The sequence below is a fragment of the Rhipicephalus microplus genome, chromosome 5, assembly GCF_043290135.1.
Source record: "Rhipicephalus microplus isolate Deutch F79 chromosome 5, USDA_Rmic, whole genome shotgun sequence".
In the NCBI taxonomy this organism is placed as follows: domain Eukaryota; kingdom Metazoa; phylum Arthropoda; class Arachnida; order Ixodida; family Ixodidae; genus Rhipicephalus; species Rhipicephalus microplus.
In genome coordinates this window covers 79,863,449-79,882,563 of record NC_134704.1, presented here as the reverse complement: position 1 = coordinate 79,882,563, position 19,115 = coordinate 79,863,449, and the positions used below count along the sequence as shown (strand labels likewise).

The window sequence follows — 19,115 nt, the reverse complement described above, 5'->3', positions numbered from 1 at the left end:
GCGTCTAAAAACTGTGCTGGATGCACACTTGCAGAAGAACACGTGTCCTCTTTGGTCAAGTTCAATGTTGAGACTGCCCCACCCGACCAAATTGTTTTCCTGAGGAGAAAGCAGCCCACACTCTCCTGTATGGGTTCGCACTCCAGGGTGATTCTGGCTCTCGTTTGTGTTTCAGCCTTCGTGTTCAGCATACGTGTTTGCAGCCTCGAATTCTAGGTGAGACCACCTTTGATTGCATGCTCATTGTTTTGCTTGGCTAGTGGTGTTAGCTCGGTTTGTTGCACCGCGTCGCCGTGTCATATCCACGCAGCTGCCCGGCTTGATTCCACTGTTATCTATGGAATCACAGCTTCCCAATGTAGACACCTTACCAACCATCCCTTAGTGAATTCCAGTGACCATCATTTCTTCCGAGCATGTGAGACCACAATATTAATTTAAGGTAATGTATTGCTTCGTGGTTGGGATACTGAGAAAAAGAGAAGCATTCAGCTTGTTCAAGCTTAACTTGTTATTTGGGTGAACCGCTGCCCAAGTAATGAAGTTACAACATGAGAGCCATTCGCACTGAAAACTTATGGCGCCGTGATCAGTTGTCGGCCGTCGAAAATAAAATCCACGGCAATGTGCGTAGGAATTTATACGCTTGTCAATACAGCGACTGTCTTCTTTGGTTTCTTCTTACTTCGTCCCCACCTTTGAGCGCAGTGAGTTTTTCACGAAGAGTTTGTACATGCGACTTCGAACATTCTAGCCTTTTTGGTGGCTCATACGCTCGAATAAATTCAGCTGTCCGCGTTTGCGTGCTCAGTCTAACAGCCTAAATAGTATTAGCAAACAATATGGCGCGGTGCGCGCAAGGCATTACCTTCACGTGCAGCTGGCCGGTAACACAAAACGAAAAAAAAAAAGAGCGCGTGTGGAAGTCTATACATCATACTATGAATGTCACTTTTTTGTAATAGGTAAGAACACCTCGATGGAATTTAAATAGAGGGCCACTTTTTTTTCTTCCTTTTATTCGGTAGAAGACCTGTGGGTATTTTTGAAACTTTCCGAAATGAACATAATCTTTGACGGCCAACTAATGTAGGCATGACGAAAAGAGACAGACAGAAAAAAAGAGAGAGAACGATAAAAAACACCTAAAGCTGTGCTCGAAGAAACGCACAAGACCGTGAAGGGTCGCTTAGAGCTGTCCAAGTGAAGCCGACAATTGTTACCACAGTTCGCGCACACGACCACAGCCTTGCAAGCAGCTTACAGTATCGAAGTATACCAGTAGTTGACTTAGCTATGCTTTCTTCGTTCTTTGCTTACGCACAAGTTGTTACAATGTATTTTTGTTTTGCTTTGTTTATCGCTTACTTCTAACCTCCTCAACTATGGATAAATCTTTAAGCTAAAAAAAATCAACAAGTTCAACCTTTCCACCGTTGTTGGTTGTCACTGATCTTCGCCGAGGCAGGACCCGTCCGGTAGCTCCTCAGCCGCACCATGCCCTCGGTGTGCACGTAGGCACGCAGAGGAGACGTGATGAGCACGAACACGCGCAGGCTCACCAGCTGCCCGTGCACCAGCAAGGGAGCCGAGAGGGCTTGCTGTACCACAGCACGCCTTGTCGAAGCTCTCCGCACATACAGAGGGTAGACAGTGTGCTCACTAATATACGACTACTGAAACAAAGACTGAAAGACAAACCCACATCCTCATTACTTAAGACGTAATTTTGGGGTGCTAAGCGCAAGAAAGCAGACAAAGGGAGAACGTGCAAGAAGTACAATATGACTATAAGGCACATCATGAAAGAGAGCTCCAGAAATTTTGACATTTGGTGTTCTTTAACGTGTACTGAATCGTACAGTACCGGCACCTTTAGCGTTTCGCTTCCCTAGAGAGGCGGCCGTGGCAGCCGGCATCGAACCCACGACATTCAGCTGAGCTGCCGAGCACCGTAGCCACTGTACCACCGGGGTGGACACGCGACATCATAACTGAGAGTGAGTTAGTTAGTTAGTTAGTTAGTTAGTTAGTTAGTTAGTTAGTTAGTTAGTTAGTTAGTTAGTTAGTTAGTTAGTTAGTTAGTTAGTTAGTTAGTTAGTTAGTTAGTTAGTTAGTTAGTTAGTTAGTTAGTTAGTTAGTGATGATGGTATTCGAACAAAGCGGACTCATGAGGTGTATGGTTGTAAATCCGTACTTCTTAGCTTTCAATAGGCAACCCAAATAACAGAAAACATACAGAGAAAAGTAGGATACAAGCATTAAATGCCTCGTCGCATTGGATGGCTGTATGAAAGAACTTTAGTTTGAGTCCTGAGAAACGCGACTAGCGCGCAATGGGCTTCTCCCACGTTGGGACGGGTAGGCTCAGTCTTCCCGCCGCATCGTGGGCTATCTGAACGGCCCTTAATGCTACAAGTTTCATGCCTGAATACAGAGAGCAAAAAAATGGATAACATAGCTTAATCACTTGACGCTACTCACACATGTGCAACACCGAGTTATTGTCGTAAAATTCGAGAAAGGACCTCTCGTGGAGCGCAACTAGTGATTTTCAAAACGTCCCAAAAGCAAACCGGCGTTGCGAGGGATGCTGAGATTCGGAAATAGTTTCAAAGTCCCGGTGTGTCTTTCACGTCTATGCAATAGATGGCACACATATTTCGCTGCCTTTTGGACCTCATTTAAAGGCGACCGCCATGGCCGGCAACCGAAAGAGGTATTTTCACGAGGCTCCAAACATGTGTCTAGTGTTTTAGTTTAAGAGGACAGAGCGTATGCGTGCCAATGATTGATGATTGATTGATATATGAGGTTTAACATCCCAAAACCACCATATCATTATGAGAGACGCCGTAGTGGAGGGCTCCGGAAATTTCCACCGCCTGGCGTTTTTTAACGTGCACCCAAATCTGAGCACAAGGGCCTACAAAATTTCCGCCTCCATCGGAAATGCAGCCGCCGCAGCCGGGAATCGAACCCGCGACCTGCGGGTCAGCAGCCGAGTACCTTAGCCACTAGACCACCACGGCGGGGCATACGCTTGCCAATGAAGCGAGTCATTTTTGACACGTCCTCAGCGAGAAAGATAGAAAAGAAGGCTAAAGAAATAGGTTAAAACATAATAATCTAAAGAAGAGCATTTCATAAATAAGCGAACCAAACGCCGCTTTGGCACTCTTTTTTTACGCGCAGAGTTTGATGATCCTGACTTGGCTTTTCGCGGACCATGCTCCGTTTTATACGCCTGGTGGCTTGTTACTTTGCTTCAGTGAATCGGAGCCCATGGTGACACTTACGTAATGGAACGTGCAAAATACTCCTCCACGCTAACACCTTTTCGCTCGTAGCTAGAGCCCAGGGCGTGTACGTATACAAGGTGTCCATGGCAATGTTGAGAGTTCTTCAGGGAGGTCGGTGTTACGGGAGAAGATCATGCCACTATGGGTCTAAGTGAATCAACTGACAATAAAAGAGCAAAGAAGAGTACGTCGTAAGGGCTCGACTGAAACGACAAGCTGTAAACAACGACTATATTATCACGAACCCTGTTTTACTTTAAGAAAAAGAAGTTGTTTGACTTTTTCGCCTGGACGTGACACATAAATGACTCTCTTTAAAGAGACACATGAACTATCTTCGCAGATTATATTCTCTTCAGAAAGTCGAGGGCCTCACGCTTTTTCAAGAGAGGGTTAACGTGGCCCCATAAAGAGATTAACATACGTGACAAGTAGGGACTCAGAAGAGTCGAGGAACTCTTTATCTCTCTCTCTCCCTTTTCTTTTGTTTTACCTCGTACAAGAGGCTTCAGAATGGTGGCGCCTAAAAATCTCCCTAAGCCTTACAGAAAAAATTCCTTGAAACACACGTTGTGGCAATGCTGATGTATATAGTGGTCACTGTTTATATGAAGCGATTTTAAGAAAACCAATTTAGTAGCATTCATTTTCGAACTCTCGATCGGTGAAAGTAAATGTTTGCATTACATGAGAACAAAGCTGAAATTTTGAGATATTTTCACACGAACTAGTTCCATGTAGATTTCAGAATTGGTCTAGCATTTTGATTTTGTTATAAATTAGAATAGTACTGTTAGCTGGCGAGGTTCTGCGATAACATTGAAAACAGCGGTTCATATAGCATCAGACAGAACAACGCTAAACTGCTAATTTTGGTAGCTGGGGCCAATGCATGTCTCGAGTAAGGCTGTCCGTTTTTTTTTTTTTTTGTCTGTGCTGTTCTGCGAGATATGAAGGTATCACGAACCTGAAAAAGAAAAAAAAGTACTGCACACGACCCTCCCCATGCCTCAATACTTAGTATTGTTTGTACTGAAGCGACCGTAAATAGCTGATTTTCTTCACCAAATGCTTACAATATTTTCAATGTTAAATTGCTTAGCTCACTGGCTGTCACTGCAACAGAGTACAAAAACGTCAAAGCCCTTCAAATGGTGCGAATACGTAAGCCCGCAGGTGTCGCTGCACGTTCTGCGGCAGCTGATTACCGTTTTCGGGGACGCAATGATTGTTGTGAAGTGCCACCGCCGAGCCCCACCATGCTTGTGAAAGATACCATGGGCGATGCGAGACGAAGGCGAGGGGACAGTAGCGAGAGGACGATAGGATCTTGTGGTGAGGGGCAATAAATGGTTGTTATAAGCTTCTATTGTCAGCGGACTTGATCTAAAAGAACCTACTGCTTTACTGTCTAGCTTTAAAAATGGCACAAAACCTTCTTTTCACATCTCCAGTGAACTGTGCTTGTGAGCACGTGTATGTTCTACAAACTGATGTTAGTGGTTCTAGTGGCGCAAAAACTCACTGCTGGATGCGAGCTCTACCCAGCGGAGTGAAGATGTCCAGTGCCTCGGGTGCACTCTCCTTGGCCCCGGGGGCAAGCGGTGTGAGCATCCAGTGCGCCGAGTAGCCAGGCGCATCGGCCACGTTGACGAACTGCTGGTACTGAGTGGGCACCACGAAGCACAGGGTCACCAAAGAAGCCTTCATCACGCCTGCACAGCAAATACGCAGAATATTGTACACGTACAGGGTAATTTAGAAACGAGGGGTCGTCGGTCTCTACTTTTAAAATGAAGTTTTTGTTTGAAGAAGGAAAGTTTTTCTATGGGTAGCTTGAAACTAAAGCAGAGTGTGAAACAGTTACCGTCAACAAACACGCGCGTACTGCATCGTTCACACATCGTTTATGCTAACTAGTCAAAAGCCAATGTGGGGCAACGGAGATAAAGTTTTTAGTTGATCATATGATAGCGCGTCCTCAATGGTCTGAAGCCCGGAGTTGCCTATAGCTGTCTCACGCTCTGGGACATTATTCTCGAAATAACGTACCCATGACTTCTGGACATCTACACATACATCTATCTCTTGAGGGCAGCCCCGCCTTAACTGAATGAAACAGTGGCTGGAAAAAAAACTCCCATATGAAAATGAGAAACTACAATAAGCCTGACTCGGAGTTTAGAGCCACTTCAGAGTTCAGACCAATTTAACGATTCTGGTCAAACTCCACAACAGGTGCCATAAACAACGAATGCACCCTGGACATATAAATGTCTTTCAACCATGACCGCCCTTTATATTCCTAGTAAAATAGCAACAGCAGTAACAGTGGTAGAAAGAGTTGCGTTGAAGCCAATGATAGTTGGACCATTTGGCGGGCGTTTGCCTTACGCTACAACGTCGGGACCATGTAGTGGCCAGCTCCACACATCGTGGCAAACGTACTAAATGCTCCATGATGTCACCCCGCGTTTGCTGCTAGTACTACGTTTTATTGCAATGATGTTTTATTGATTCTTTCTATTTTCTTTTTTTTCTTGGACTGTATTTCTAAAGTAGATAACAGGAATAAAGAACCGCAAAAGGGCCATTGAGTTTTTGATTCAAAAGCATCCACAGGATAGCCAGGCAGTTCTTCATTATTATAAGTGTTTGAATAATCTAAAGCGATGCGTCGTAAAAGCGAAAAAGACTTTGTTTTTCCTGGCAGTGTATATTTTTTCGTTTCCTTTACAAACACTCAGATCTCGAAAAGGGCAGTAGCACCACACAATCCGGCGACACAGAAGCCAATTATCCTAGTAGTACGCATTATTCATTTCCACGACTGTCACACGTTATTTTCCGCTCAAGATATCGGGCCCCCGCGTTCGATCAAAAGGTGGTACGCCTCCATGTATAACATCGTCGCTAGAAAACGGGCAAGTGGGAGAGCCCGGAAGTTTGAAACAGTCCTGAACAATCGGCACAACAGCGCAGAAGAAAAAAGGGGGTAAGAGCCTGAAAAAAAAAAAAGCAACTATGCGGCGCACTACTAGCTCTAAAAAAATAAAGAAGTAAGCTTCCCATTGTGACACTTATCTCTCTTACAAACCGAGAAGAGCGCTCGCGGCTTCAAAAGAAAACCGCCCCCAACTTCCTCGGTGCATTAGCTTATTGAAGAGGCTCACACAAAAGCAAAGGGGCCGTGTTCGCACGCTCAGGGCGAAGCAGCAATATCGGCAAATCGACTCGTCCCCACCGAAAGCACGGCCCTGTCTCTTCGCGAGAAGATTGTTACCGCGCGACATTCGCGTGCCATGTTGCTGCGGGACAGAAGGTTTCGGCATTGCAGCTCTTTCGAACGTGCGTTGTTAGGAGGGGGTCTCCCTCTTTCTTTTACTGCCCTGTTATTGCACTAAATGCAACTCTTGCACAGTTTACAGCGCGAAAATGCACCACGGTAATTGTCCCTCGACGCCATTTGTTTCTTTATTTATCATCCTGAGTCGCAAGTAGGCACTCACTATTGCGAAACAGCTCTTCTCTCTGCAAGGCGTAATTAACGAACTAAATGAAAGCCGAACGCAGTCGCTGATTCCTGCGGTACAGCTTGCCAATCATTGCAAACCTGCCCACAGCGATATAAGCGTGTTTCCGTTTTGTGTTGGTGTGTAGGATATACACGGGAGGGAAGCAGCGCGATGAATCTGTGCACAAAACCAATCGTGTTGTAATTCTTGTGCGGGTACGGTGCTTTCTATCTAGTTACAAACAATTGATATTATTTTATCCCCACTTAACTCTGTTTTTTGTTATGTGTTACACACCATTCAAAAACAGTGAAATCGGTTACTTATTCATTATCGCTAAGAAAGAGAGAGAGAGAGAGAGGAAGCCACTTATCACTTATAATCGTTACCAACAGCCTATTTGGCACATTTACACCATGAGCGAAGCATTTTGATTATTCGCAGTAAAAAGCCGCCTCAGTATACCGAACGAAACAATACGCTTTTTAATCTTAAAATTAATATATGTATCTCTGCAGGAAGCATTTAGCGACTTGTTTCCACATAGCGCATTGACTACGTATAATGCGGATTGTGAACTTTCATAATATATAGGCTATTTTATTTTCTTTTTTTACTGCATACATGCGAGCATATACGGAAGCATAATAATGCACTGAACTGGCCGAGAATACTGAGTATAGCTGCAGCACGGTACGCGTACATTGTTGTGACTGTATTATATTAAGAATCCTTGAATATTTTTCTTTTTTCGAAAACATGGCGGGTTTTGAAATGATAAAGACCACAACGTACTCAGAAAAGAAGTACATAAAGAATACATAAATTCTCGACACTAGTGCTTTCTTGTACAGATAATATTTTCTAGGTAGTATCGATTTCACTATTAATACAGGAGCATTCAATTTTTGTTTCTTTGTGTGCATTGCTTTGCCCAGATTATTCCTCATCGCCAAAGTTTTTGCGATTTCTAAACAATTATATACTAAAAACTTCTATCATACGCGTCAAAAAATAAGTCACGTTATGATGAATATCGCTCACGTGTAGCATTAAAACATAAGACGTGCAGCGTCTCAGTTTCCAAATGTGATGTCGCAGGTAGTCGGTGCGTAAAGTATGCTGAGCACCTGAAAGCATTCACCCATGAATGAATTCAGATTTTTTTTTAAACATCAATAAGTCTTGTGTTGCTACCTGGGATCTTTCTAGCGTCATTCATGGTGTTGCAGAAGGCATCTTTTTTGAGCAGAACGTTCTTCAAGCCAGGTATCTTGTTCACCTGCGATAAGAAAGTTACTGTAGTCAAGTATTACAGACAAATGTTCTCAGTACTGCATCTTTTTTCCCACGCTTAGAGACAAAAAACTCGACAATTCACGTGCCGGCGCTTGACGCATTTCACTATATGTAATCAATAATATTGGCCAGTGTTTCATGTAAAATGCAGAGCAATTAGAACTTAACCCCACACAATGAGGATGCACGTGCGAAATCCCACGTACAATTACTGAGCGCAATTGTTTTTTTTTACTAAACGCAAATAAGCCATGTTGATCACGGCTTTACAAACGCAGTAAGTATGTTAATGTGTTTAATATCAATGCGACTGTATCTTCCCTACCTCTGCATTTGTACTTTAATTCTTTGACGCTGCTCTAGAAAATGGTCTGTCAAGGCGTTTTCTGCTGAAGTTCAGTCTATCTGTATCTACATTTACTAGGTATAAATAAACCTTAGCAAGCAGATTGGCAATGAGCTTCAACAGCAACACGGCGTCTAAGGTCTTAGAAACGTCCGATTGAAAAGATAACCGGAATACAAAAACAGAGCTCATTCAAATAATAGTTAAAATAGGGAGCAGAAAGCAGGACGGGCGATAAGACAACCAGAATAGAGCAGGATTAGCCTTCAACCAAAGGTAACGCGAACAGTTTGCAGCATAGCGGAGAAATCAAATCACTAAGCTACAAAACTACAGAAAAAAACAAAGTAGTATTCAGTCTGTGAGGTACACAAAACAAAAAGGCTCCAATAGACTCCAACACATGTATACGCAGCAAATCAGTGCTACATTCGTTTGTAGCAACGTGCTACATACAACGGGGAACCGCCAAACCACGACTACGTACTAGCACACCGCACACTCAAATAATCAGCGGACGAAGTGTTTGTAAAATGTGAGACAACCGAGAATATTGCGAACAGATTCATTCGTATAGCCAACGTTTTTTTTTTTTTTGTCAACAAATGTACCATTCTTAGAAACAAAATAACATTCACTTGCTTCAACAAGCCGTGCACAGCGAAACAAGCCTGTGGCTAAATGGGTTCCGCAAAGCCGTGGTTCACAAAAGACTCGACAGGCGAAGGATCGTTTATTTTCGAAAACGCATCGCCTCCTTTCTTTGGTCTTGGGTATATATAAAGCACCTCGACGCAAGAACGACTCCGGACCTCCCTCGGAAGGCTCTCCACGAAGAAAACACTTGAAGACGAATGGTGGAGCGCCGCGTGGACTTCTGAAAAAGCCAAAGGCTTGTTCGTCGTTCTCCCGCGCCACAGAACAAAAGGGAACGCGCCGAATGAGATTTGCAATCTCTGGCAACAAAGGAACGCGCAAATGCGAACAATCAGCAATGTAGTAAATGAACTCATGAGCCCATACGGGGAGGAGGGCTCTGAAGGTGGGTTGATGCGATATTTTTGACCGTGCCAGCCAGAAACACCATTAGCACAAATGAGACCAGAATGGTGGCAACAAGCAACAGAAAATAGGCGGGGGGGGGGGGGGGGGGCAGCCGACTTTTGTTGGTCTGAGCTGTTTCCGTACTGTGGGCATCACGCTGACGAGATCACGGACCGGGGTTATCTACGTCACCATCTAGAAGGATTGCGTCCGGTCTCTCCAAAGAGCTATTTCGATAACAGTCACCTTGCTCCTTGCCTATGTGACAGTAAGGCAGCCTAGTGCTATTCCCTAAAAGAAAATATTGACAGCCACACGATTGCAGCAGGTATACCTACAAGAGCGAATAAATGGCAATGTCTCGTCTTCGGGATAGGTCTCTATACGGGATTTCGTTGTAGCGACTTGGCATAGTAATACCATATTTTGAAAACCAGCCGAAAAGAGGGTAGAGACACATAGAAATAAAAAGACACGAGACGGGGGCCGTCTGACAACTGCAATTTATTGAGCAAAGCTGAACACAACAGAAACTAACATCATGCATACGCACGATTTTAAAGTAACGTGAAACAACTTTTCTAAGCACATGTACCTCACTCGAGAACTCGCGGAAGTGTTTTTCACCGAAATGTTGTGTCATATTCCAACCACTTGTTTGTACACATGCTTAACAATATTTTCACGGGACCAAGAATCCTGCGCGTGCAATGCATTGATTTTGAGGTAGTTAAGCTGTGCTAAAAAATTTAGTCATTACACTTCGCTTATTCTACGCCTTCTTTCTGTTCTGTCTCCGTTGTTTTCGCGCTGGTATTCCTAGTATGCTCTGGTTTCAACTCACATCTCTCCTTTATTTTTACCTTACTGCATCCAACCATGCGGGCATTTAAACCGTATTTAATGTTAACTGCGTTAGACGATCATTCCAAGCGCATGAAGGGCAGGCGCACCTGTACCACACTGATAACACCTCCTTCACGACATGTTCTCGAGGCAATGAACAGATCTTGCCCCGCATGCTGTTTCTCCATTGATCTGAACCGTCCGACTCACCGCTTGGTATTGAGACAGCTCAGCAGTCTCCACGCATGCTCCGTTGTCCCCGTCACTGAAGCTCAAACACAATAGCAGCATCCACTCGGAGGACTGCTGCAACATGTTACCTGAAAAGAACAATAAGAAGGGGGAAAACCCCTCTAAGTGAGTCACATTTTCTGCGTACAGAAAAAGAAACTATGATGCTTCGACTGCAAGTTTATCCTTCGCTTACAATAAGAACGCTGCGCCTCCTGCGAAAGTTTTTTTTATGCCAACACGTTTACACATAACTCGCATTGACACGTTACTGAAACAGCCACGTTAATGCACTAACATGGTGGGACGCGTACTTTGTGACGTTTCGTTAGCGTTGTCGGTGCATAACATGCTGGTTCTTTCGTCATTTATGCGTAGAGGCCAAATGGCGTTCCATAGAGGTCGTGATCACAGTGAAGCAAGTGAATCGCCTCGTGGTTATCTTGACGTCGTCGGAGCCATGTTGTGCGTCCATGACGTCATGTGCGAACTGCCAATAGTTTGGTTGCACACTTTTCAGGTTGAATACACACTATCAACGTGCTCCAGCAGAAAAACAAGAAAACAAGCATGTAGGCATCATCGGTGTGAATAATTCTACGGAATCTCTCATCTAAATTCCTAGGAATAACCTTATGTCGTATAACCTTACTGAAAAGCAGCCGCTAATCAGTACAAAAAAAGTATACAAGATAATAATTGTTGACTACCAAAGGATGCAATGGTGGATGATCTTCTGCGACTGGAAGACGGCAGTGCAGTCTCTTCTGTGAAGTCTACGCCACGGTTCGCATGACTAGCTGCTTTTTGAGACGGCAGAAATGCTACACCACATAACAGAAAAATAGCACCACATTAAATTTCATTGGCCGTCACGTTATATAGAATTGTCCATGATGAATGGGCCGAACTAGCTGTCCGTTCCGCACATACGAAAGAAAGCACCATCAATGCCTCTTCCTAGGACAAAGGCCTCTCCCATGTTCCGCCAGTGAAATTGGTCCTGTGCTTGCTGCTGCCAATTTATACCCACAAACTTCTTAATCTCATCTGCCCACCTAACCTTTTGTCTCACCCTTACCCGCTTGCCTTCTCTTTGAATCCAGTTAGTTACCCTTAGTGACCAGCGGTTATCCTGTCTACACGCTATATGCTCGGCCCATGTTCATTTCCTCTTCTTGATTTCAACTATGATATCCTTAACCCCTAGTTGTTCACTAATCCACTCTGCTCTCTTTTTGTCTCTTGAGGTTACACCTACCATTTTTCTTTCTGTAATTAAGTTGTTGCATATAGAGAGAGCTCTCTTACCTCCGTCATTGCCCGCAGTGTTGTTAAGCCTAGCCAGTGGAGAAGCAGCAGCGGCTGCTGATCCAAGTCCTGAGACCGAGTTCGCCGGAGCACTGCCACCGCCGCCAGTGTTGGACGGAGCACGACGAAACCACGACGGCGCCCTGAGTTGCCATCCGCGTTCGGCCAGGACGGTGCCGATGAGTGGTAGGTCACGGCTGATGGCCGCCTTGTGGCCTCGCACCACGACAACGCGGCTGGACTCGCGAAGAGGTCGAAGGTGCTCCTCTTCAAGCTGAGCAGAGTGAAGCAGAGGCGATGGGGAAAGTGGGATCAAGAGAGACAGTGCTGCCTCTGGAGGCAGTACGAATTTTAAAGAGGTGCTCAATGCAACTATTCATACATATTGTTAATATTATTATCATTTTAAACGCCACTCTATGATCCTCGTTGATGTCTTTAATTATTCTCTTTTAACGTTTATTTCTTTTTGTCTATGCGTTGTCGCTCTTTTTATTCGTTTTTTTTTTTGTAGACTGTATCGTACTGTTTATTTTTAGTGTTGTATTTGGCGTAGGCCTAGACAAAGACCTTATGGCTGTTTCTCGGCACGGTAAATAAGCTATTTATTAGTAGTAATATTGTTATCATTATTAAATCAAATGGGCAACATTGCAGATTAACGAGTGGGATCTACCTTCCCCCTCGATAACCGGCTCAACTGAAGTCAGGTGTTTATCTCAGTTCTTCAGGGTTCAAATAAAGTTGCTGTCATGTCATGTCGCACGGCGTCAGTAACGAACTAGAATGTAATTACACCCAGTCACATTCGGTGTCCTGCTGCCCTACGTACACACAAACTACTAGAGTGTACTAGAGTGTGCCCTCCGACTCAGCTGACTCTTTATATATCATATACTGCATGTGTACCTAGTGCTTCTTATCACTTGTCTGTTTTCTTACTGCCTATTCATTGCAGCGTTTTTTTTTTATTCTTGCGTCGTGTTGCTGGAGTATCAGGCTATACTATAGCCTACCTTCTTATGTTTTTATTGATATGTAAAATTAAACAAGAGACTTCAGTGCTAGGGCTGACCTAAGCGATGTTTTGTCGGCACGGGTATACCCATAACTCAGTCGCAGACTAGGACCGGGGGCCGTGGGAGACCAGGCTTTTTAGGCTCCAGAAGTTCAACTACGGACTTGGACTGTCCGGCCAGACAAAGGCGTCGCCAGGACTTCAGGTTTTCTAGCTGGTGCCTATCGGTGGGGTTCAGCTCACCTCACTAATTCACGGGACTAAAATAAGCTGCTTGGCTCTCTGATTGTCACTGAAGGCACAGGTGCTCTTATCGCTATGTTTTTATCTATTGCCGAAATATCTGTGTAGTCTTTTTACCCGAGTACATTTTTGTAGTGTATGGTGCTGAAAAGCGTTCCTAATGTAAATATGTTCCTGCTCTGTAGATACTTTCTGTTAGGAGAAAGTTCCTTCTGTGCGTAAACGTGGTTTTGAGAACGTTTATGACGGGCAAATATTCACGTTATACCACTATGGACACCTGAAATGTGACACTGTTCATTTTTTCAGGCAATCAAGCCTCCCTGTTCCAACGTTGCAGCGGCCCGCAGTCATGCTCCTTTAAAATGGGGTAAAGATTTTTCTAGAACAGAATAAAAGTTACTGTCTATTTATCTATCTATCTATCTGTCTATTTATCTATCTATCTATCTATTTATCTATCTATCTATCTAAGCCACGAGTTGCTCTTTTTCGTCTCTGTACAGAAAAAAATGGCAGCATATCTACAGGGTGAATGATGGAGAGTGGGGCGAAGCATCCGTCCGTCCATTCGTTCTTGCTTCTGTCCGTCCATGCTTTCGTCTTTGTGACCGTTCGTGCGTCCAACCACCCGTCCGTGCGTGCGTCTTTTCATGCGTCCGCACGTACATTCGTGCGTCCATCTCTGCGTTTGTCCATGCATCCACCCCTGCGACCGTCGATGCGTCCATCCGTCCTTGCAGCCATCCGTGCATCCGTCGATGCATCTGTCTGTGTGTCCGTTCGTCCATCTAGTCGACCCTCCAAGTACCACCATCTCGCATCTTTTCATCACATATTCCGCATATAGAAGCACCGCCATCCAGCGGACATTCGCATGACCAAACAGAGGTGGCACGCGTGCATTTTCTTACGGCTTGCGCTTCGTGTCTACTTTCCGCCTTTAACTCCCTCGAGTTCATAGTATATTTTAGTTCACTGTATTGATGGCACTGCGGACCAACGTTCGCTAAACCTTTCTCTGTCCATTCGTTCTTGCTTCCATCTGTCCATGCGTCCATCTGTGTGAGCGTCCGTGCGTCCATCCGTCCGTCCTGGCGTGCATCTGTTCGTGCGTCCACACGTCCATCTGTGCGTCCATCCCTCAGTTCGCCCATGCATCCGCCCCTGCGTCCGTCCATGCGTCCATCCGTCCGTGCAGCCATCCATGCGTCCGTCTATGCATCTGTCTGTGTGTCCGTTCGTCCATGTAGTCCACACTCCAAGTACCACCATTTCGCATATTTTCATTATATATTCCGCATATAGAAGCACCGCCATTCAGCGGACATTCCAAGAACTAAACGAGAGATGGTACGCGCACACTTTCTTACGGCTTGCGCTTCGGGTCTACTTCCCACCTGTAACCACCTCGAGTTCATGGTATATACTAGTTCATTGTATTTATAGCACTGCGGCTCAACACCAGCTAAACCTTCCTAAATCTAAGGAGGTTACACCCAGCGAGTATAACATAGCAACCCTTTCTTGTTAGATAATGCTCAATGTACATGCCAATGGCTGCTAATGGTGAATGAGAGACAGGAGAATTCATCTTTTAGATAACGCGCACGCTGCGAATTTTTTATTGTTCAACAACGCAAAGGACAAATCTCCCACTGGCACCACCTTGCAGGTCAAAACGTAAGACATGTTACGCACTACTACGAGGGACGAACTGGTGCCCCTTTAAGGAGCTTCGCCCATAAAAGTGAGAAAATTGGCGGCAGTGTGAAACTGCGTACTTACCATCAAACAGTAATACTTATTTAATGGGCAAATTTTCAGACAATTATGACTTACGCAATCATATCAGTAATTAAGAGCATGTTTTTTTGTTGCTGCCACTAGCAAAGTATGAAGCGAATATTATGTATGAACTCAGCATATGTCAGTAAGCGAGACACACCGTATCAAGGGCGCTCTCGAATGAACATCCTCTTTGCGACGTTCAAGTACACCATCTCGGTTCATATATCAGCAGTTTTGTTGTCTGCTGCATTCAATACAGAAACACACTATAGTTATTTCTTCGTCATTAGAAGGGGCCGCCGCAATATTACCTTGGGATTCCACTGACAGCATTAGCGTTGAAACAGTGCCTCCTTTACTATGTGCTTAGTAGTGGGGTCTCTCATAGTTAAGTGTAGTCTCCGCAAGAAGCACTGGTAATCCGCACCTCTAGTTCTGTAAGCATCGGAAGTGACGCCATCCCAACCACTGGAGCAGCGTCTACGGCAGACGCTACCTCAGTGACTGATATACATTGTTTTTCACTTGGAGCCATGAATATTTCGAACTGCCCCCACAACACAGCTGATGTAGCTGATTCTCTTTTACTTTCAAGGAGAAGGAGATGGGAGCGAACCTTTTCAGCTCATGTCCCGGGCATCTTTTTAGAGAGGATATTGGTCCAAATAAATGCAATGAAGTAATTGTTTAAAACAAAACTACGTATTTTTGTCACTCACAAAGTCTCGTCGAACGAAAGTGGAAACGAAGTGTCTGATATATGCTAATATCGCGTAATACAGGGAATAACAGTGGCTGGTCCCACTGTCTAGCATTCAGTATAAAACGAAAGTGAAACGTCTCTTCACAGAGGATGTCAAGTGTTTGTTCTGAATTGTTGGGACACAAGGGTGAAGGAAGGAATGTTACAGCAAGAAATTGTTATGTCTTGTGAAGAACAACAACCAGCTCGAAACTTGCAGCGCGCACCTTAAAGAAAAAGCGCGCACGAAATTAGCATACAGAGTACTGGCGCAAACTAATGGTTATCACAGCTCCACCCTTAAAGCGCACTGCCCATACACGAAAACGCATGAAACAAACCGACAAGTATACACAGAATGAGTGCGATCAACTGTCACAATCTTAATTGGTGTGTGAGCAGCGCACTTCCTTCATAAACATGGCTGCAGCAGCAAGTGTGGTAACCATCATGCTTTCTTGGTCATTATAACTTCAAATTGAACCTATGGTGGAAGCGCAGGACTTGCAAAGAGCCCCATACACGAGATAATCTCACGTGCACGAGAGGGCCGCGCCCTGAAGAAGTGCGCGCGCATCGTAACATGCGGGGCGATGACCTAAATAGCGCGCACAAAGTGAATCCTTCGCGCCGTATTGCTGAAAAACAGTTGTTGAACTCTGAGGATTACCAACGGTATATGCTGTATATAAGTAGCTCGCCTCAGCGAGCTAAATAACGTACACTTTATGGTCTAGTGGTTTCACGCCACGTGCTGCGGAATGACAGGTCATAGACTCAACGCCTGGGGACGGAGCTTTATCTCGGTTTTTTTTTAAGTCTGTTTATATTTTACTACCCGTGACGGAAGTACGTAAATTGAGCCGTGGTAGACCCCGGCATAAAACTATTGCGTGTAAAAAACGTCCACGCATCTCCATGATGTAGATCATGATGAGTAGACGAAGCTCTGAGTATTGCATGAGTGAGTAAACATACACTGAACGAGCGTTTCACCATATAATGTAAATTGAGTGAAATAAACATTCGCCGACAAAGATGGGTCTTAAGGTTCATAATGTCTACGTTGAAATCACTGACTAGTAAAATAGGTTTGTGTTTGCAGGTGTTTCGTATTGTTATGTCACAATCATGGTTGATACTTTAAACCCTTTTTTGTGTCTGAAATATGTTTCGACTATACCGTACGTTACCTGCGTGTTGACCCATAAAACGTAGTCGTGACAACGGACACTGAAGGTGAACTAGCCCCGCTTTACTTCGGCCCCAAAACGAAGGAGATTAGCAAGAGATGGAGCGTGGGGAGTGTAGGCACGAATGTTTCTACGTAGGACCGGAACTCATAATCTAGGTTTAGCTGACGATGACAAATTAAAGCATGGAATAAGCAGCTACCACGTTTAATGAACAGACACACACTCAGCAACCGGGAAACGCCCGTGCTGAATAGAGACAAATACTAGGATTGGGAAAGCTCTCACAAGGTAACACTAGGATTTCTTGTTAGGCTAATTAGTGTCTTCGCTATAGGTCGACCTGTACGCACTCTAAAAGCGTCAGTATCCACCGTAGGGCGCGCTCGTGTAATGAGCCTTTTCGCCAGATCCACAGCTCTTTCACACTCGACCCTGTTTGAACCGGGGCTTAAGTGTTTTTCGAAAAGCGCAGAAATTTTCCTACGGTGAGCCTTTCTGAGCTGTCGGTGTTCGCGTTCCGATAAACTTACTGGTGCATAGAGCGGCCGCCTATAAGGTCACGCAGCAAACAGGTCTCGTTTGCGAAGACATGTCCCCATTTGAAACTCGCTTCATTCATAAAGCATTCCTACCGTTCGCGACGCGCTTGTCGGAACCGAAATTAGGCTTTTGAAGATCGAAACTTACAGTGTAGGCGGTAGTGATACGAACATTGGAGTGCGCTAAGAGCCGCGATACAGCTTAAACAAAGACTCGCCATTAGAACATATCAATGTAAAGATCTCACGGTATATGCTCGCTAAAACGAGCTGTATGAGGCCGACATGTTACATCGAGGTCTCATTAATGCTCGTGAAGATTATTTTTATTTTTCTATTGGTTGATTTTTATTTGTCTAAACTTTGTTGTGACGATCGGTAAGATGTATGCATTATAAGCGAAAATTTGTGGTGGAGTGACGTTCTTCACTTTTCCTGTTACTGATGAGAATGGAAGCAATATTTCAAAAAGAAAAACTGGATACATGGCCGAGACTTTTGCTAAAGATTGAATGCTTTAATTTGGTTTTTTAGGTGCTCAATTCCCGATAATAATGTGCAGCACGACGTAGTCATGAGTACCGAATTATTTTTCATAGCATTAAGTTCTTTAACGCTCATACATATATAGGTAGACAGATGCCTCTACAGTATGACCCTCTTCAAATACGACCACTGTGCCTGAAAGTTGTATCCGCATCATATAGCGTAACAGAACAACTCAGTCGCTAATCTACTACGACAGATGGGACCCGCACAATACTGCTGCCCAAATATCGAAGTTTTGGTGTTGATAGTACAATGCTCGCTGAACACTATTGCACAAACTAACAGGGTACCACAAAAATGACAAGCACACCGCTTAGTTTGAAACACTGGGGGGGCAAAACCTTCCTCTCTATACCTTCTCCAATTTTCTATGAAAAGTAAAAATGATTTTTTTATCTTTCTTCTCTGGAATATAACTTTCGAAAATGCCAGGGACTTCGATCAAGCACACTGGCGTACGTGAACGTATTGCCCTTTCTTTTTTTTATCGTTTCTTGCCACGTTGCTTGTAATGACGAAAGCGTGCTTGCGACAGTCGACAACTCAGAAAAAAAATATTTTTAGGTTTCCTTATATAAACGAAAAACCGAAAGAATGCTGCCGCTGCAAACTAAGCTTAAAGGCTCCGCTATGTTGCAAGACTGGTGTCAGCTGCGGCTATCTCCATTCCTCTCGCGATCTACCTATTCTGCTATTAATTGCGTTTCGGGAGTGCAATGGGACAAAAAAGGGGGGCTCCAAGCTTCGACTCACACATTGCGGACGCTCATGACCAGCCACATTGTGGTAGCTGAGCAATGAAGTACGAATGAGCCCGCAAAACTTAATGGTCAATCAGTTTCTCTCATGTGGCGCACCCCGATCCAGGATTTCAGCGATGACTACAGAACCTATTTCTTTTTTTCAGTTTCCAGCTGTCTTTCGTTCTCCCGCGTGAGTGCGCTCAAAAAACGACCGAATGCAGGCATGTATTCCTCACCATTATCTCGGAAGGAAAGGCAAGGAAAAGCCAACGTAACAACGACAGTCATGGACGTACCTTTGTAGATTGGCTACATCCTTCCATTATCACCTACACAAAAAAAATTCCTTGCGCGGGAGCCAAAATGAAGTCCCCCAGTCCCCCTAAAGCTCACGCCTCTT

The 19,115-nt window shown here is 44.5% G+C and overlaps 1 protein-coding gene across 1 annotated transcript in view; it reads right to left on the bottom strand.

Annotated features, from left to right (window-relative positions):
- LOC142817506 (cadherin-like and PC-esterase domain-containing protein 1) overlaps positions 1-19,115 on the bottom strand; it is a 104,008-nt gene that overhangs the window by 65,229 nt on the left and 19,664 nt on the right. Inside the window, exons 2-6 of the mRNA XM_075894524.1 lie at positions 11,895-12,168; positions 10,563-10,672; positions 8,015-8,099; positions 4,828-5,017; positions 1,497-1,629 (exon numbers count right to left, since the gene is read on the bottom strand). Coding sequence (XP_075750639.1) covers positions 1,497-1,629; positions 4,828-5,017; positions 8,015-8,099; positions 10,563-10,672; positions 11,895-12,168 — 792 coding nt within the window. The remainder of the gene's footprint in view (positions 1-1,496; positions 1,630-4,827; positions 5,018-8,014; positions 8,100-10,562; positions 10,673-11,894; positions 12,169-19,115) is intronic.